At 48.3% G+C, this 20,831-nt stretch overlaps 1 protein-coding gene across 4 annotated transcripts in view; it reads right to left on the reverse strand.

The window, feature by feature from the left end:
• LOC142010272 (uncharacterized) overlaps positions 1–20,831 on the reverse strand; it is an 80,182-nt gene that overhangs the window by 4,184 nt on the left and 55,167 nt on the right. Inside the window, exons 4-5 of one of the 4 annotated variants that reach the window (XR_012644751.1) lie at positions 14,207–14,257; positions 10,299–10,409 (exon numbers count right to left, since the gene is read on the reverse strand). Coding sequence is in view for 2 of the 4 variants with exons in the window: in XM_074988571.1 (XP_074844672.1) it covers positions 14,207–14,260 (54 nt within the window). In the remaining 2 variants the exon portion in view is untranslated. Of the gene's footprint in view, positions 1–10,298; positions 10,410–14,206; positions 14,261–20,831 lie in introns of all 4 variants that reach the window. The other 3 variants (XR_012644750.1, XM_074988572.1, XM_074988571.1) reach the window with 3 other exon arrangements.

The raw sequence follows: 20,831 nt of genomic DNA on the forward strand, positions 1-20,831 counted from the left end.
CAGGTTTTCCGAACAGCAGTGCTAGTGGATAGGGTCGTTCCACCTTAAAATAGAAAATAAACTGCTAGACCTTTCAGCCCCTGCAGCATTTTCCCATCTTGTGATGAGAGCAGGGACTGGAGGCAGGTGTGTGTTTGTCATTTTTTCTAGGTTCTTTTCCCAGCTTGTCACTAAACCTCTGTGTCCCCAAGGGACCGTATTTATTTTAAAAGGAGACCCTTGTGTGCACACCCCTCCCTGCATACGCAGCTGCCCCCTCTACCCCAAATCATGGTGGTCCATCAGCATGGAAAATGCCAGGGTTGTGCCTGCCATCAAATCTGCTGAAAGCTCTAGCCAGCCAGTGGTGCCGGGCTACCTCCACTCACACCTCAGCTGGCCCTACGAGAAACAGGTGAGGCAGATTGAAGAGCCTCTGCTCAATGGCCTCCTGCTGTGGGTTATATATGGTGTGTGCTCTGGCAGGGCTTGGAGCTGGAGGGTAACACAGCAGCCCCCATGGGGGGCGGGGGGCAGAGAAGCTGTATGTCCATGCTAGGAGGGGAAGGGAACAAAGAGCAGGCAGTGCCCTCCATTTTGAAATGACAGCTGGGATCTGGGACAGTGTCTGAATGAGCCAATTTCTGGCAGGTAGCAAAGACCCAGGCAGCAGGAAAAAGACGTAGGGAGAGAGGGGCCCAGAGGACCTATGCACAGCCACCCACAGTACTCATCATGTCTTGGGCAGAAAGGAGCCCTGGAGTAACTCTGTTAGCCTCCAAGGTCCATTTGTGAAAAAAACTGCACACTGCCCTATGGGGAACCCCATGTGAGGAGCAGTACACAGAAGAAAAGCAGTGGTGGAGATGAGAAAACTGGAAAGGGGATGTTCCCAGGAAGCTGATCTACTCCAAATGCTGCTTCTAACTGGCCCATTGCTGCTCCACCTTCTACCCAGCCTGTCTGTTGCGTGCAGCTAGTTTCAAGTCGCACTCAGGTGTAAAGAATTTGGGGCAGAGGCTGCCTGTTTACTATTTCTTTGTGCAGCACCTTCTATAACAGGGCCCCCTCCCTGATTCTGGCTGTTTGGTCTGGGCACTGATGACATAATGATAGAATAATAAATTATGTTACAGTTGCATCACTTCTGTAAGACAAAGGCACTGTAGAGACGATACTGTAAGAACCATTTCCTCTGCCACTGACATGCTGCCGCCTCTGAGAAAGAAGTTGGCTCACGGTGCAGAACAGCCCCACACAACAGCCAAGGACAGGAAGTCAATATTGTATCCAACGAAAACCACAAGGGAGACAGAATCAAAAGAATAGAAGGGATCTCAACAGGTCATCTAGTCCTTTCCCCTTTGCTCATGGCAGAACCAAGCAACATCTATTCTAGACCATCCCCGACAAGTGTTTACCTAAAAAGCTCTTAAAAATCTCCAATGATGGAGTTTCCTTAGACTCCCTAGGCAATTTATTCCAGTGCTGAATCCCCTAGATAATTAGAAAGCTTCTCAGAAAGTCCAACCTAAACCTCCCTTGCTGCAATTTACACCCATTGTTTCTTGTCCTATCATGAGAGGTTAAGGAGAAAAAGAAATTCTCCCTCCTCCTTTCTAACAGCCTTTTACGTACTTGAAAACATGTTCCCTCTCAGCCTTTTCTTCTCTAGACTAAACAAACCCATTTTTTTCCCCATAGTCCTTCACAGGTCACATTTTCAAGACCTTTGGTAATTTCTATTGCACTTCTTTGGACTTTCTCCATTTTGTCCACATCTTTCCTGAAATGTGGTGCCCAGAAATGAATGCAATACTTTAGCTGAGACCACATCAGCTCAGAGTAGAGTGGAAGAATTACTTCTCACGTCTTGCTTACAATGTTTCTGCTACCATATTCCAGAATAATGTTTGCTTTCTTTGCTACAGTATTACGATTGTGGTCCACTGTGACCCCCAAATTCCTTTCCGCAGTACTTCTTCCTAGACCCTCTTTTCCCGTTTTGTATTAATGGAATTACTCGAACTGAAAGTTATTTAGGACACCTGGGTCCTTGAAGAAACTGCCACTGTATCTTTGCTCACTTTGCCCCTCCTAACTGGGCGGGAGGAGGGCACGCACTCACAGAGCTCATCTTCCGGCAGTTTTGCCCTAACTTGAGTTCCAGACACACGCAGAAACCTTCATTGAGCCAGGGGAGGGCTTTTAATACACGTGGTCAGGAGCTGTGTGATGTCTGACCCAAAAGGACGGCCTCTCCTGCAGCACCACACACCGTAGGGCCATGATTCAGTAGCCCTTTGGAGGGAAGAGCCCCACTTGACAAAACTGCTACCACCACCACTTCCTGAAGGGCTGGCGTTTTCTTTGGCGCTCAGGCTCTCATTCTGCATTGACCAGGTCTATGCCTGCTCAGCCTGAGACACCATTTGGGGGGGGCACAGCATGTGGTCATCTCACTCCAAAACCCTGGGTGATGTTAAGCCCTATTGACCACCTCCCAGAAAGGAGGCCTGCCAGATGGGAGAAGAGAGACACCTCTGGTTCTGCCCAGTGCCTTCACCTCACTGGGGGAGCTTTCCTTCTGGCCCTAGCCCTCTCACTGGGATTTGTGCTGTGGCAAAGCTGAGGTGAGATGAAGGAGATCCAAGTCACTTCTGTGTGGGCTGGTCCGTGTTGAACTTGCTGTAAACGTGCTTGGCAGCTGCTGCTGTGCAACCCCAGCCTGGTTCCTGGGGCAGCTCCTTGGAAGGAAAACCTTCAGTGTTTGATGTTCCAGGGCAATGTCTCCACTGCAGCAGCACTTTGGGCAGCCGGGAGCCTCGCGCAGGCAGCAGCCGGATATGGCTGCAACCTCATAGCAATCATTAATGCAGCTGGAGAGCAGGTTGAGAGGTGAACTGGACTGGTGACAGAAGGGCACACACTTGCTTGGACCCACACCTGGTCAACACACATCCACTTGCACACACGCACACAGAGATGCACACTTACTTGCCCATGCTCATAAGCACACATACGCTCATTCCCACACATTCACGTGCGTATGTACACAGGCACACACACTGATTGCTCACCTCACCCCTCCCCACTGGGGGACACATGCACCACAGGGCTCATCTTCCCTGCAGCGTCACCCTAAACTGCATCCTGGCCAGATGCAGAAGCCTTCCCTTGAACGGGATAGGGCCGCTACCTCCTGGCCTGGCAGGGGGTATTGGCTACAGCATGTATGTTTGCAGTCTCCGCAGCACTCCTGTCCCTCTGTTCAGCTGGAGTGTTACTTCCGCTGCAAGGAGGCTGACTTGAGTGGAGTCACTCCCGTATAGGTAACAGAAGTACAGGTTGATCCTCTCTCGTCCGGCACCCTCAGGACCTGACCAATGCCTAATGAGAGAATTTGCTGGATCACGGGAGGTCACAATTGTCTAGCAGTATTACCAACACATCCACTGCTTACTGGGCTTTTAGAAAATATTTAGGGGCAAATTACAACTAAACAACAGCACAGAACACTGAGAGCCAGCACTGTGGCTGGAAATGAACTTTGTGGGACTACAGCAAATTTGGCCACAGCCATTTTAAGTGGTCGCCCAGCTAACCAAAATGATGCTGGGTTACAGATGCTGCCAGATGAGTGCCAGGTTAAAGAAGTTCAAGCTGTATTACATTTACACAAGCAATGTGAATGGCAGCTTCCGTAGCTGTCACGAACCCAAATCTAGCCCTCTCACTCAAAAGAGCTGCGGCATGGGGCTCAGCCCAGGCAGTGCAAGTGAGCAGGTAACCAGCAGCGGGATGGGGGGAAAACCAGGCTTGAGCAGCTGGTACCCCAGCGACATTCCAGCTATTTTTAGTGAGTCGGAATGCAGCTAGCCAGAGCTGTCCATTCATACCCTTCCGCGCAATGCAGAGGTACTCCGTGCCTCAATCATCCACGCACCTGCCCTTGTTCGTATATGCCTACTTGATACACTTGCTCAGGCCGAGGCCCTTTCTCCCACATGTACTCTCTTGCAAATCTCTGTCACAACAACAGACTTACCAGCACTATACAAATGCCATAAATAAGAAACCCAGCTTGAAACACAGTAACTAAAGAAAGTCAGGATGACAACTGGACCCAGGAGCCCCCAAGGCAGCCTACATAACCTTGCAGATTCAAGATAAAGGAAGAAATCCAGAATTCTAGAGCCCATCACATTAGCTGCTCTGTGCCAGCAGAGGAGTTTGTAGCAGCCCCACAAATTGGCCATCTGTCATAACTGCACCTTAGGCATGAGTAAAGCACCACAGGAAAAGCTAAACAGGGAAGAGGTGGTGTGTTTAGCATTCCAGACTGCAGAGCTTGACCCCATATAAAGTTAAAACCCGAAGCTGCCAAGGCAAACCCAAGGAAAGAAAAGGATAAAATCAGTGCTGAACTAGCGCTGTAGCACACTGCTGCAGGATTCTGTGCCGAGATGCCATCTTTTGGCCCTGATGGAAAGTCAGGTTTCTGGGTACTTAACAACTTCTCAGTCCTTGTCATAACTTAGCCGTGGTTTCCTGGACAAATTCAAACTCAGGTTGCTTTCCACACTCTGCCAGCCTAAACGTCCTTTGAAGTTTTAACTGGACACAAAAGTCTTCTTTTCTTCCTGATCAACCTGGTTGCAAAGCCTTGCTGTGGTCTATTAAATAGCTGTGGCATTCATTGCATGCCAGAAGTTTCTGCCTCTTCGTGGGGGGATGAGATTTGCAGGTCCACTTGTAAGTTCCTGGGATGAAAGGCACCACAGAAATGCTCATACAACGTCATCCTCTCCCCCACCCCCCCAACACCATGTGTGGAAAGAAATAAGTAGGGCCCAGCAAAGGAAGACTATGACTGTGCATGGTGCTCTGTCCTCATGACTAGGCAGGACCAAAAGTGTGAAGGAGGATGTTCCCCAGCCACAGTTTGCAGGGAAGCCTGCAGAAAAACTGGGGAGAGCTAATGCTCCATGAATTCATGTGGCAGCACTGGCAGGAGTCGTGTTTTTAATGCCAGTTCCTTCTCTCCTCCCTGTCACTTCTGAAAGGTTGTCACAAAACACCCGTGACCTTTCAACTATGAGATGTAAATTCATAAACTGTAGGTGAGAAATCCGGGGTCTAGTCCTAGCTCTGTCATGGAGTTGGTGGGTGTGACTTAGCAAGTCACATCACTGCTTCCATGCCTTAGTTTCCCCATCTGTAAAATACAAGGATAATCACCACTCCACAGGGATGGAGTGAGGATTAATCAGTTAATGCCCAGGAACCAAGATCTCCAGAAAGGCAATTTCTTATTTTTGCTCTCTCACTTCAGGCAAGGTAAACGGTGGTAGCTCCACTAATTTCACTGGTGTAGCAATGGTTTGCACTAGCTGAGGATCAGAAGTAGATCAAAGAATATTTTTACAAACTCAAAACCCTGTCTTCCAATATCTTTTCCCCACCCCCATACATGCTTAGCTTAGTCTGGGATAATATCCAAAATACATCTCATGATGCCACAGTTATATGTAAACACAGTTCCCTCTATTGGAACTAGGAATGAAATCCCAGCTCCACTTTCTTTCTTGAGGAAGTTCAAATCCAGAGCCTAAGTCTACAGCTGTAGCCTGTCCCTAACATTTACAGACAACTTGCTGACTTCTCCCTCTTCCCAGACCCTTCTGTAAAATCATGGAACCGTCCAGGTCTTTGATTCCAACAGTTAAGAGCTGCCTGGCACCCACTTCATGCTGTGCAGTAACGTTGCTATGGCCAGTTCACCGTTTGAATGTCATGTAAACACCTCTAGCTCCTCACAGAAGGGAAAAATAACCTTCCAAGTGGTTGCAGGGTTGTCAACTGCTACAACGGTGCAACCAGACAATAAGTAAACTCCTTTGGAAAGACCTTCAAAGAGGCCTAACAGATGCTTTATGCTCAGTTACCCATAACCTGGAAGAGCAGGAAAGGTGCCAGATCTGTTTTTTTCTGACACCATCCTCCAAGATTCACCTTTTCCTCCCTTCTTTCTGGCACATTCTGGCATCTTTGAGAAAGCTGATTGCAGGCCCTGATATATCCGGCCTAATAATCCGAGACCCAGAGGGGATGTGCTGAAGTGAAAATGGCAATGCATTTAGCCGGGAATGCTTCTGAATGCAACATGGCTGAGCTGTGCCACTCACTGGCATGGAGAATGAGTGAAGGACTGCTGTCTGGACACTGTTCTTGCTATGCTCCCGTGCACAGGTTGATGCACCGGCCAAGCCTGCAGCCTGCATGGGTCAGGGCCTGCAAGTATGCCTGGCCCCTGTGCAGAGGGCACAAGGTGGGATCTCCTCGCACTGCCATGCATGGCCAAGAAACAGTCTGGTTCTCATTCTCTCAATTACAACTTCACAGGCTTCCCTGAGCATTTGTCTATACTCTGCTGAAGGGACAATGCTACCCTGTCCCCCTTCTGTGACAAGGACATCACATCCACCCCCTCCCAGGCAACGCTGCCTGGGTCTGACACTTACTCTGAGTTCTCTTCGGAGGCTGGCCCTGGAACTCACAGAGCCAGGGGACCAACTGTCTGGCATGTGGTGTGTGACCATGAGTGACCTCCATTCCCTACTCTGTGTTAGCCCAGGGCAGTGTGATTTCATGCAGCCTGGCAGTTTGGCAAGCAGGAGATTTTCCTTTTAATTTAGAATCAAAATGAACAGTGCAAAGTGAGTATTAATCAATCTGGCATAAGCAGGCCACTGGCACACTGCGTCTGCCTCTGGACAAACCACCTCAGTCATGGAAGCCAAGTATAACTGGGCACAGGACAGCGTGAGGTGCAGATGGGGAAGGAGGATGACTCTGCTGTGTATCAGGAGTGCAAACAGGCACAGCCACATCCTCACAAGCCTTGCAAAGGGGACTCTGGAAACAGCTGCAGCAGCACTGGATGCAGAAATTAACGAAAGTGCCCACCACCTTTGAGTTTACCTCCAGCTGGCAAACAGGAGCATACTGATGGAGCATCACTACTCATGGTGCATCCCACAGCTCCCTCCCCGACACCCTTGCCAGCTTGCTTTGCAACCTCAGGGACCACTTTCAGTCCCAGAATCTACCTAGAGACCTCACCAGCCCAGTTCCTACTTGTGTGACCCCCAAGCCCCCTTCTAAATTCCTCTCTGCAACCAATAGGTCTAACCCACCACCTAACTTGTGCTCCTGCGAGCCTGTTTCGCTCCCTCTACAACAGTCACAGCCCCGGCCTTTATCCTCCTTTGCTGTGGCTCTCCATGTGGAGGGCACTTTCTGACTCATCTTCATGAGTCCTCCTCTCAGGGCCCATCACAGATGGCATCTCAGCTGATGCTGAGCCAGCCTCAGACGGGTCAGGACTGACTTGATCAGGGGGAGATTGTGATCCCCTGTCTCTTCCAGGATTGAGGCTCACCAGTGGGGGATGATGTGGATGGGAAGTACCCCTGAAGTTCCTGTTCTGCAGCTAGCCAAGTTTTCAGCCTCCAACGCCCACAGCTGAGTTCCCTTTAAAACCTTCCTTTAAACCCCACCCTCCTTTACTGCTAGCCGTGGAACTTCCCACAGAGGCTCTGGGCATTCTGCTCAGAGGTGGGTTGATATGGCTCTAGCGCAGTGCGAGGGAGTGAAAGAAGGAGGGCCTGGAGTCCCAGGGATTAACGAAGGCCTCTGGGCTCGGCTAGCTCTGCCCTGCCTTATCTGCAACCAGTACCAGGCCTGGAGGGAGGAGACAAGGAAGGAGCCTGGCTCAGTTTGGGGCTGACGAGAGGGAGGCAGGAGGAGGGTCAGTGGTCTTCGGACAAGAACCACAGCCTGTCTGCTCAGCAGCCAAGGGAGCAAGTAAGCAGGGAACCCATTGAGACACCCCAGCTATTGGGTCCAGGCCCCAAAAGTCAGGACTAGTGAGGGAGTGGTTCAGGGTTTCTGGGCCAAGAGTGCAGTGGGCAGGAGACCAGTGGCTGGCTACGCTGTGATCTAGCCACTAGGCTACCCAGCCAGGAGGGACCTGGCCCCACGCAGTCACAGAACAACCTGCCTCTCGGAGGAGGTCTCAAAGGGACTGCATGCTGCCCAGCCCTGGAGACATTCGGGAGCATCGTTTTTTTCCCCTCTGAGGACCAATGGGAGTGTGACAACTGGCTTCACCCAAAAGGATCAGAAACTGACTCTAGAAGCAGATTCAACATTGTACTGCAAATCCCAAGGAGCGTGTTGGGGAATAGAAATATCCACTTCCTGCTCCTTTGGCCGTGAGCCACTGAAGCTCCTTACAATACATGATAGTGCTGTCGCTCTGAGCTACCCAGAAGGGAAGGAAGGGGAGCCACCGCATCATTTGGGACGAACAATGATGCTCACCAGTCACGTCGCTGCTCCCACACCCACTCTAAGTGCTTAAAAAAGCAGGGTTGGGGGACTAAAGCACAGGACTGAGTTCACCTCACTGATGACTTCTGGGTTCTCAGCCTCTGCCAAAGCCTCGCTGTGTGACCTCAGGCAAGTCTGTGCCTCCATTTGCCTCCCTGTGAAGTGAATCCTGACGTGTACCTGCCCGGGAGGCCGGCTTGCAAGGCACTTATCGATATACCAAGTTCCTCTGCCCGGAGTTCCCTGGGAAGGCACATTCTCTGTGCCTCATTGCAGAGCCGAGCACAGCCAGGGAAATGTGCGTCCGCCACCTGGCGTACGTCTCATTTGCAAGCAGCGCAGGCCTCTGCCAAAGGGGCTCTGGCCAGCACATCTTCCTCTTGGCTCCAAGCTGAAAGGTTCCCTTGTTTCAGGGGAAAAGACCACGGTGCATTTCTGCAGCAGCTGGTTAGAGCTAGATGCCAAAGATAAGAGACAGAGAAGCCATTCCAGAGACCTGGCCCCGGTCCAAGGAGGGGTCATTCTCAGGGACTGAGACTGAGACAGGAGCACAAGGGAGTGTATGTTCTGACTTTTAGTCCCTGTTTTATTTTCATATTGCAGAAAATCCCTCCTGGATCCAGCAGATTATCAGATTGGCCCCAAAATCCACATTCCCTCTTACCTGCCCCAGCAAGAACTCTTGAGACCTGAGCTCGAGTTCGTGTCCTCTACCTGTCCGTTGTCACTGAGACAACCACAGCTCTGACAGGCTCCCATTCAGAGTGGGTGAGTGAAGAACAAGGGCCGGGCTGGATTAAGGGCAAGAATGGCAGGGTTATAACAAGGGTGATCCCCAATGAGAAGGGGATCAAAGATGCTCCAGTGTTATCAATCAGCAAACCTCCTGAGCCAATGTGATTCCTCCTTTCACAGACCCGCACCCCACCCATGTACATTATACCCAGCAGGGGGAGATGGATTTACACCCGATGCTCCCTACGCACATCATCATCAGCAGACCTCTGTGTTTGACTTGAAAAACAAAGGTGAAAGTAAGCCAGTGTGCCCCAGTGTGGCATCCCGTAAGACTGGCCAGCTGCAGGCGGAACTGACTTGCCTTAATACCCTCAGCTCCAGCCCCAGCAGTCATGTTCAGTTCATGGCAAAGACCACTGACATGCAAGGCAGATTCATGGGCTACCGAGACCAGCAAGCCACGCACAGGAGGGGAAACGTGTCTGCCTCCTTCCTGCAACACAGGCCCACCCCCAAGTGGTAATCCCAGAAGAACTGATAGTAAAATAGAGTCTCCACCTGTCATTGAGGCCCTGCTCTTCCTGCTTGTTAGAGCAAAGTAGAAAATGTTTGGGGCCCCCATGGGCTTGGATTGTCAATGTCCAGGCCAGCTGACGGGGAAAGTGGCGGGGGAGAAGGTGGCAGTTGCCCTGGGTCCAGCCTTTCATGGGTCCTGGTGCTCCAGCTGCTGCCATCACAGCCACTTCAGCAGTGGCAGCGGCTGTAGCTCGGGGCCCCTTTGAAGTGCCAGTAATGCTGCTCTGCATGGCTTGGGGGCCCAGTGCCGCAGTCCCAGCAACGCTAAGGGTGACTGCCCTTGGCCATGCCCCTTCCACGAGCACAGAACCAGGCCCCTCTCCCACTTTGCCCCAGGGCCTGAGGTGGCTGTTGGCCCCGCTGTCAATGCCTCCTTTGCTGAGGCAAATCTACCACTCCTCTTCAACTGTGAAAGAGCTGGAGCACTCCAGGCTGAACCTCTCTAATCCGGCACTCTCTCATCCAGCAACACCCATAACCCAGCACGATTTTAGTTAGCCGGACGATCGCTTATCATAGGTGTGACCAAGTTTCCCATGGTCCCTTAATGTTTATTTCCACCAGTCCTGGCTCCCAGTGTTCTGTGATGTTATTTAGCTCTAATTTACCCCTAAGTGTCTTCTAAGAGCCCAGCAAGCAGTGGAAGTGTTGATAATGCTGCTAGACAATATTGACCTCCTGTGGCCTGGCAGATTCTCTCATTCGGCGCTGGTCAAGTCCTGAAGGTGGAAAAAAAAAAAAAAGCTTCAACCTGTATAACCATCACTCAGTGATAGAGATCTACGCAAATTAACATTCAGTGGCTTGTCTGTTTTTCTCCAGGCAAGCTGAGTCAAGCATCTAGCAAAAGAGTTTCCAGACTCATTTGTCAACTGCCATAATCCTGGATCCCTTTGGTCAGGTTCCAGGCTGGGCCATGGTACAGACAGAACCCTGGCCACTCCGACAGTTGAGCTGTGTAAACATCCTGCTAGGCCTCTCTGCACTTTTCAGTCTGTTCATCAGCAAGTGTGTTACAAGGATGAGGAAGAAAAATTATTCTCCTTAGCCTCTGAAAATAGGACAAAAAGCGATGGCCTTAAATTGCAGCAAGGAAGGTTTAGACTGGACATTAGGAAAAAAAATCGTGTCACGATGGTTAATTTCTGGAATAAATTACCGAGGGTGGTTGTAGAATCTCCATCCTTGGAGATATTTAAGAACAGGTTAGATAAATATCTAACGGGGATGATACGGATGGTGCTCACTCCTGCTGCGAGGACAGGGAACTGGACTTGTTGACCTCCTGAGGTCCCCTCCACTTCTAGTATGTTATAATTCTATGGTTCTAAGTACTCCTACCCTACCAGCTGAAGGGAGGATGGAAATGCCCTGAACTGACTCAGATTCTTCTTCTCATGCCAAACCCAGAAGGTCATTACAGATATTTTCCGGATCCTTCCCCTCTGCATGGCACTCGCTTCAGTCCTTTATCCCCTGTTCTTCAGCATTTATCTAAAGTGGTTAGGGGAACCTGTGTGACCACAAAAGCAGAAACGCGAGCCCAGCTCGTGGTGTCTCCTCATATTCAAAGCTCTTAATGGGTCTGGTCCTAGCAACCTGAGGTGTCACCTCATCTTCTCAAATGTGATCTCCCATAACAATTACATTCCACTCTGGAGCCATGAAACTGCTGTGGGAGGAGGGAGAAATGAACATGAGGTATGGAGCTTTGACAGGATCTGGGCCTAGACTAGGAACTTACCCTCACAAGAGGTAAGGATGACCAGGAACATTATCTCCTTGAGAAACAAATGCAAAACCTGTCACTGACTTGGCTTCCCCTCACTACGTTCCTCTCGCTGACACAAAACCCCAACAGTCTAATCACAAGACTTGCTCCTCCCCACGTATTATTTTACATCCCTGAGTGGTGCTACATAAGAACTCAGATGACTTCCACTCCTGTGAAGTCAATGTGAGTTCTGCTACAGCAACCACTGGGTAAATGCTTATGGAGCTGGGCCAACACAAGAGCAGTAATACTTTGGACTTCAAAAGGGCCTCTCAGCTAACAGCCTTCATGTTTTAAATGTTACAGATGAAGAAAACAAGGCCCAGATAGGTTGAGATTGCCCAAGATCACACTGCGAGACAATGGCAGGGACAGGACCTTGTTCGCTTTCTGACCTGCTCTCACCGTTCACCACAACCCTGCCTTTCTACCCTTTGGTTCTCTTCTGCGCTAAGCCTCCACATGGTTTCTTTTTAGCCTATCACAAATTAGGACAGCACTGCACTGGTATTTATCAGCATTGCTGTTGCAAGAATGACCCAGCCAGAACCACTACTGAACCAACGTCATCCAAAACGAAGGCAACCACCTAACACTGAGCATGTGGCACTACAAGTAATAGGGGTAAGAAGGTGTTTCGGGGGGGCAGACAAGAATGGTCCAGTGGTTAGGCTGCCCCCTGGGGCTTAGATAACCACAGTTCAAGTCCCTACTCTGGTACAGAGCGTGTACTTACCTGGGCTGCGCCTCAGTTTCACAAACACCAAATGGGGATAACAGTACCTCATGGGGGCTGGGGTTTTGCAGATAAGGATGGCAGAAGTGCTCCAATTCTACACTAACAGGGGCAATTTAAGTACACACAACTGAGAAGTGCCATTAATCCCAATTTCCCTGAGATGACTTCAGGATCTCACACCACCTCTCAGAAAGGCTGTGCTCTGCTTGTTTATTGCAGTGAAGGCCAGACACAGTCTCAGGTGGGAGGAAAGGACTAATTCAGTTTCAGATTCTCCAGGGCATTTGAAGATAGCAGGAGTAACAAGCTCACAGTGCCCTTCCTGGTATGTGTCACTGAAACCCTGGGGGAACTGTTACTCCAGCAGCACAGGCACAGCCCCCAGCCCTGGGACAGAAAAGACAAGCAGACTGAATGTGTGTGTACATAGGTGTACGGAAAACAAAGAACCTTGTACCAAAATACCAGGGCCAAAGCAAGACCGGCAGCATCTGTGTGCTGGACGGATGCAGCCATGTACTGGAACAGCAACAGATAGTTTCTGGGAAGGATGGAGCTGCACTGACCGAGCTCTCTAGAGGCTCAGGCTGGAACAAGAGGGGGAGCACTTCCAGTCAGGGTTAAGATACATGATCAGCATTGTGCTGGGTCACAGCTGGGGTTCTTGCAGGGCAGGACTGGTGTGCCTTGGCACAGGAGATTAGTACAGCTGAGGCAGAGAGAGAATGATGGCTTAGCTAAGTACTCCAGCAGCATTAGGGCCACAGAGGGTCTTGACATTCCGGTTCGCTTTTGGGAGGAGATGTCATGAGGCTATCATGTAACCACAAAGACACTTATGCCTGTTGGTTTGCATTTGCCATTCAGCACCTAGGGCATTCTAACCGTTGAGCATAATTACTGCAAGGGTAGTGGTTGTTTTTGTACCAGGAATGTTTGCTTCTTCTCTCTGGCTTGCTGGCGCCGTTGTTTTCACCTATGTATTACAGTTGCACTGCAGATCATCTGAGAATCATTTGGGATTCAGCTGTTAGCCAGCTGAGGCATTTGGTTTAGTCTCAGGAATGCTAGAGTGTGGAAGATCATTCTCAAATCTCCCACAATGTCCTACAGACAGAACTGGTAGATACCATTCAACAGTATGGAGCTAAGAGACCTCTCAATGAGATGGAGGCTACTCACAACAACAATTAGAACAAAGTCAATATATTAGGAGAGTATTGTGCAAACCTTCCCATGAAAATCTGCCAATGGACACCAATGCTAATAGCCCCCTGGAGAAGGGCAGCATGGTCCAGTGGGTAGGGCACTAGCAACCCAGTCAATTCTCTGCTCCTCTGCCAAACTTCCTGCATGACCTTGTGCAAGTCAATCTGGGCCTCAACTGCCCATCTGTAAAGTGGGGTTAATAGCAATCCCCTTCATTACTAGGGTGTCATCAGGATACAAGTATAAAGACTGTGAGGCACTCAGATGCTCTAGTAAGAAGGGGTCATAAATACTCACAACAGTCCTCACCGGCCGTTCCCATCCCTGGTTATTCCAGACCTGAGTCCCGCACAATTCTCTTCAGTTGCTAACCTGCAGCCATGCTCCCTGCTGCTCTGTACCTGGGACTCCCACACTGCACCGCCAATGCATTTGGCTCCTGCACTGCAAGCACCCTGCTATTGCAGACCTGGGCCCATCCCAATGAAGGAGCAGTACTCTACTGAGGAGAGGCTTTGTATAAGTACATGCATTTACAGGATGCCACAGACTGTCACTTTAAGCAAGATCTAACCCCAAGGTCTCCAGCGCAGAAAGGCTAATACATGATCCCCTTTAGCACCAAGCCTCTATTATGTTGATTATGGTCCATGCTTGGAAAAAATCTCCAGAATGACAACTCAGAGGAAACCCACCCCAAAGGAAATCTCCACAGATGAGCTTTCTTTTGTAGAGATTCAAAGGGTGCCATCCATTGGACACATCTGGAAACACACAGGAAATAGGCAACTTACACGAATTTTAATAACTCTTGTCTTTGCTCCACAGTTCTTCTTCAGCAGCATCTTCTGAAAGAAAAACAGAATGCAGCGGTTACTAGTAGTGGAGTCATGGGAACAGACACAAAACCTGAAGAGAATCATTTTTATATCAAAGGAGATGGATGGTCCCAAACAGCAAGATAAGACAATACCAGATCAGAGCAGATAGCAAGCAGTCCTGTAGCACCTTAAAGACTAACACATTTACTGGGTAATGAGTTCTCATGGGGAAGACCCACTTCTTCAGATTATGGGAGTAGAAAATTATAATCTTAGATTTATATGGGTGAGGGGAGACAGGGGAAGGAAGGAGGAGGAAAAAGGGTTACCTATCACTTCTAGGACCAGTTGATAAAGCAAATTAAGTCAATCAGGATGTGTGCCCTTCCTGTGAATAGCAAAGATGGGGAAATCGCCCTTGTAACGCATAAGATAACTGAGATCTCCGTTCAGGCCTAAGTTAAAAGTGCCAAATTTGTAAATGAATTCCAATTCAGATGTCCCCCTCTGTAATCCTGCGGTAAGATCCTTTTGTAGAAGAATGGCAACTTCTCAGTCCATTATGATGGATGGCATATATCGCAGTAGTGGATGTGCAGGTGCACGATTCCCTGAGGGCGTGGCTGACATAGATAGTGACACCATCGCTGGACCTCACATAGGAATGTGGACAAATTTAGCAAGGGGGTTTCTTGCAAGGATAGGTTCCTGGGTTAGTGTTTCTGCAGTATGGTGTGTGGCTGCTGGTGAATATTGCCCTCAGGTTGGATGGCTGTCTGTAGGAGAGGACCAGCCTGTCACCTAAGGCCTGGGAGAGTGAGGGATCATGTTCCAGTACAAGTTGTAGGTGGTCAATGATGCACTGTATCAGATCAGGCCCATCTGGCACAGGGGTAAGCAAACTTTTTATGTTGGGCCCCACTTTTCATCCCTGCCCTTAGCAGCCCCTCTCCCCATCTGTCTAATGTAATCCAAACAGAAATTTCAGTTATGTTCATATGAACCACCCCCACCTTTCAGCATGTGTAAGACAATAAGAATGTAGAATGTAAGAACTGTATGACTCAGAGATAAATGTGAATGCACAAACATAAAAACAGGAACGTATTTCAACATTTTTAATGAGATGGATAAGCCTGAGACCCAGCAGCTCATCCTTGTGAAATTTCATGCCTCCCAGTGGGCTGCCCTCCCCCGCCACACACACACTTTGCACACCCCTGGTCTAGCATGCAATCTTGGCACAAGACCAAGTACCTCAGCGGAAGGTGCAAGAAACCCTCTAGAGGACAACTGTCTACCAGGGGAAGAGTTTTTCCCCCCCTCTAATTTCCATCAATTAGTGGCTGGCTTAGCTCCTGAAACAGGAGAGTTTGCATTCCTTTTACAGGAAAATATTATCCTACTTAAGGTAAGAGTGAATGTTCCCATTATCCATATTTATTTTAAGTTACACAGTAAATTAAAAAGCATCTACCTGTAACTCTTGGTTCCTTTGCCATGAATTCAAAAAGCCACTGCACTTGCTATAAAATATGGAACCACGCACATTGAATAGGAGGAGCTTGTTACAGAAAACAGCTACAAAAAAAACTTCCACACAGCTTAAGTCCCAACTCTGTCTCCTTTGTTTATCAGGAAGTTTTACACAGTACCCAGACATGAAGAGATTGAATAACATCAGTGCTAATCCAATAATAATAATAAACGGACAAAAACTGTTTTTAGTTGGAAAATAAGTTTTACTGAAAACAAAATATTTTATGCGAAAACTTGCCAATGAAATTTCTCAATTTTTCAAAATGAAAAATTTGGAGGAAACACCAATTTTAAATAAACAGTCAATTTTCACTACTTTCTGTTTTCCATTGTTTACAAGTTGGAAAACAAACAACTACAAAGCATAGAAAAGTGTTTTGTCCTCATTTTCCTACACTTTGCATTTGCTGTTCAACTTGAAGAACTGTCTCCCACTTTCTGCCTGGTTTCCACCTTTTGCCAATTGTAAAATAGTAAGAATGTCAGAAGACTGGGGTATTCTCCATTTTTCATGCTTTTGTTTTTTAAACTTTCTCTCCTTTTTTCCAGGGGAAAACCAGGCAAAATACATAGAGGGTGGAGGGGAGCAGTGGAAAAGTAAAACAAAAACCACACATACCTTGTTAAAAAATGAAAACAAAACTTTTGTGGTTAAAAAACGTTTCTGCCCTGAAACAAAACAATGAATTCCCGTGGAAATCAAAAGTTTTTGATCACAGAATTTTCTGGCAGAAAACTCCACTGGGAAAAAATAACCCCAGTTTTTCACCAGCTCCTGCAAATAAACACACCTTTACAATACCAATGTAACTAAGAATACAAAGCAACATCCCAAAATGTGGAAACGGAAGAAAATGCCACCCACTACCAGCACAAATGCAAGGACAGGTATCCAACTCTCCCCAAATACCTGGAAACAAAAGAGAGGTTTTGTAGGATGTCTTGAAAGCTGATAGACTTGGGCTTATTTGGGCCAAGTACATTTCCAAATGGAGGTGCTCTGAGAACTGATTAGTTGACAGCTAACAAATATAACTAGTTCCTTGCCTGAATCCACCATTTTCATTGGCCATCAAAGGACTTTGTGGAAGCTACAGGTATTAGTGACCATCCCAGAATTCTGCCCTGGAACCACAGCCTGTGGTGTCAGTTCACCCCCAAGGTCCCTTACCCTGAAGGGACTCCAGCAGCGATTAGCACAAAGTAGGTGCAAGTGGACAAAGAAATGTGATGAACTCAGCAAGTAATTCTTTGTGAACTCCTACAGGAAAATTGAGAGCTCCCTTCCCGGCACTGCTGCGAGGCAGTTATTGTAAAGTTGGTATTTACTGACTGCCTGTTTTTAACAACCCCCAGGCCCCACCCCACAACATTAAGTGAGAAGCAAGGATGGAGAACCTAGTGGGGCTGTCCTCTTACAAAGAGATTAAAAGGTTCCTGCACAACCTCATGTAAGTCAAATTGCGCTACGCTGATAAATTTCCCCTCTCCTGTAGGGGAGCTGGAGCCTGGCTCCCAGCTCCCTGATGCTCACAGGAGACAGGAAACTGATCAGGGCTGCTGTGCTGGTAAGTTTCCCAGCTCCTATCAATGGCAGTAGCCAAGAGTCATGCTGCTGCTCCTGACAGGAGCAGTTTTCCCAGTGGTGACAGCCACTGCTGTCAGTGGTAGGAGCTGGCCCCTGACTCCCCGCTGCCCGCCACTCCCAGGAGCTGGGAAACTGACCAGCGCTGCTGCACTTCTCAGTTTCCCAGCTCCCGTGAGAGGCTGGCAGCTTGGAGCCAGGGGCCAGCTCCCTACCACTCAAGTCGTGTTAACCCAAGATTCATGCAACTTGAGTGTGCGTATCTCAGGGTTCTACTGTACAGGAAACTTGGAAGTGAAGAGTCATAGGGCCTGACAGGGTTTCATTCTCACCACCAGCTTCTCTTAAAAAGGCACTGTGATGTTGTCCCACTCTCACCATTTCTGCCCACGGGCTGGGTGGGTGAGGCAAGTCCCCTCAAGCCAAAAAGCTTGCATGGTGTTTGGCTCTGAGGGATGAACTGCATACAAGAGGGAGCTGTGTGGTCTAGTGATGAGAACCTAAGTATCAGGACTTCTGAGTTCTAATCCCACTTCTGAGAGAGGAATGTGGCTAAAGCAGGGAATGGCATAGCCAGGACTTCTAGCTTCTCATCCAACCTCTGTTACATGCTGCATGGGCAAATCACTTGATTTGTCCTTGCCCCTGTAAAACTGAGCTGATACCACTCAGCTATTCCCACATAGGGAAAAAGATCTGGTGATGCTTGTAAAGCAGTTTGGACTCCACAGCTGAAAGGAGCTCTCTAGAAGCACTGGCAAGCTGCCTGCTTAACCCAACCTCAGTGTGCAAGAGGTAAGTATGGTACCTCCCTATCTCCCCAGCCTAGCTTCCACTGATCCCTTTACTCTGGCAAGGTGCCATGTATTCACATTGTTACAAATAGCTCCTTTCAAATTAGCATGGGCACCAGGGCCCTAATGTTTATGCAGCCCACCCTTTGACTAAGCAGGACAATTCACTGTGACTGCCGCTGTACCTCTGTAGGTACCTATCTTAAAGAAGAAGCCAAAGATTACTTGAATAAATATGATGTACTTGAATTAACTGGCTTGGCAGGGGAGTGAACATATAGAGAGAAGGACCGACACACCCCACCGAATGGAAGAAGTATTGTTTAGCTGTACCATAAGGCCTATATTGCTAACATATGAATGGAGTCTCTTTTACCCAAAGTAGAAGGGCTGATCTTGAAGAGCGAGATGATTTTAGTTCGACTCCTTCTGCCATAAAGTTTCAAGTAACTGTGGTGGACAGCAGAGAATCATAGAATCATGGAACAACAAAACTGGAAGGGACCTTGTGAGGTCACCGTGTCCAGCCCCCCTGCGTGGCAGGTCCAATCACCATTTAGAAGACCATTCCTGATAGATGTCTGTCTATCTAACCTGTTCTTAAATATCTCCAGTAATGGAGATTCCACAACCTTCCCAGGCAATTTATTCCTTACTTCATATGGTGGCAGCTATGAAGTCCCAGGTTGCCAGGGACTTGTTACCTGATAATCACCTCTTCAGTTTGCCCCTACTGGGCTGTCTTTGGGTACAGAAGTAAAATCCAGGGATGAGGTTCCAAGATTTGGATAAGAAGTGGTGCACCTTGGTCCCTTCTATTTTCTGTCTCTTGCACATAATAGTCTCGTCACCTATGCCCCATAATACTTTGAACTCATTTTAGTTGCTGAGTCCAGCGTGCGGCTGTTGGTCAGTGCCAGTGATATACAGAAGGTCAGACTGGAAGAGCTGGTGGTGCCTTCTGGCCTTGAGCTCTATGCCCCTGTGTGTTCCTCACCTCAGGCTCTTTGGTCTGCAAAGCTGGGCCACAAAGCTCTGCTGAGAAAGCTCTCTCCTCTGAGGCAGCCGAGATGTCCTGCCTCTGCTTAGGCAGGAAATAAGGTGAGAGCAACTGAGCTGCAGTGTTTCAGCTTTGCCGTGAAGATCCAGGAGCTGCAGAAGAGCGTGAAATGGTGGGAAACCAAATGGTTTTGCCCTCAAAATAAGGCTGGGTCCAGCTGATATTTTAGCCCATGAAAATTTCATGCTGCCATCACCGCTCTCCATGGCGGGCTACAGCACCCCAGCAATGGAACAACTGCAAAATAAAGTCAAGCCTCTTTGCATATTTTTACACCGCTCTGGGTCCTTCTTCCAGAGCCAGTTTAATGCCAAGCCCAAGCGCTGCCTTTCAGATTAGGAAGCTAAAGCATGCTGCTGCCTAGCAACAACATAGGGACTTTCCAAGGCAGCCCCTTCTCCTCCAGGCTCTCTAGAGCCTTCCACATCTCGGTACGGCTCGGAGAAGCAGAGACTCATTAATTCACAGACACATAGGTGCGGACATGGTTGAAGTAACATTAAAATGACTGCATGACTTGGAGCAGCTTAAAGCTGGGGAAAAGGCCAATCAGAGAGGTGGCGTGCCCAGTTTAGTTACCTTGCTAGTATCCCCTAATTTCCCATTTGGTAAATGGGGAAAGTGAGGCAGGCAGAAGCTATGTGATTTGTCTGCCGTCATAACCTAGCAAATGAGAGGCAGAGCTGGGAATAAAACTGGACCCTGATTCTGAGGCCTGTGTTTTAAACACTAGACTATCCTTCTCCCCTCTACAATAAAGCGGATTTAAACTAAAATGTCTCTCCTGTCGACCTCAAATTGGCTGTAAGCTTTAGAAGCTGAACTAGTCACCAGAGCAACGGAAAGCACCTTGGCCCATGCCAGTGGCTTCCGAAGTGAAGGCAAAACCAAAATCACTGAAGGAAGAAAAGTTTCCTCCAGGACCACATACCAAGCTTCTCTGAAGTGAAAGCTGAGGGTTAAATTTCTGAGCACAGAATAATTAGTTCAGGCTAAAAAATCCTCTCACCCACTCCACCTCCTGCACACAAGAGCATGCACAGTGATCCCCTTTATCCCAGACGACACTTTAAAGGAAAATTGCAGTAATTCAGCATAATCACTTAGAGAGCTAGTGAATAGAAATATTGCAACTAGCCCATGATCCCCATCTTGGCTGTATATCACTGCCATTCAGAGTGGCATGTAAACAGCAGAGACAAAACACTGACTACTGATGCTCTTAAAGCAACACCCTCCTAGACACTTCTGCTACAGCAGAAATCTCCATGTGAGCATTAGCAGTGTAGATTCTCTGACATACTTTTGAGCAGTTCCGTTTCTGTGCAGTAGAAGTCACTGCACCTTCATGTTTCTACAACCACACAGAAGTTACGATGCTACCAAGTTCTTTACAATCTATATAAACAGACAAAAGCATGATTACCCTTTCAGTTTAAGATTGCCCCATGAATTAATATGAATGTTAAAGCACATGAATTCTAAATCGCATTACCCAGCTTTTAAAAGGGAGCATTTAAAACTATGGAAATGAAGAATGAAAGGAAGGTGCTGGGGTTAGTAATATTCAAATATACTTGCAGTTGAGACAACCTCCTCAATGCGCACATGTAATGCACT

Source organism: Carettochelys insculpta, chromosome 3 (assembly GCF_033958435.1).
Source record: "Carettochelys insculpta isolate YL-2023 chromosome 3, ASM3395843v1, whole genome shotgun sequence".
NCBI lineage: Eukaryota > Metazoa > Chordata > Testudines > Carettochelyidae > Carettochelys > Carettochelys insculpta.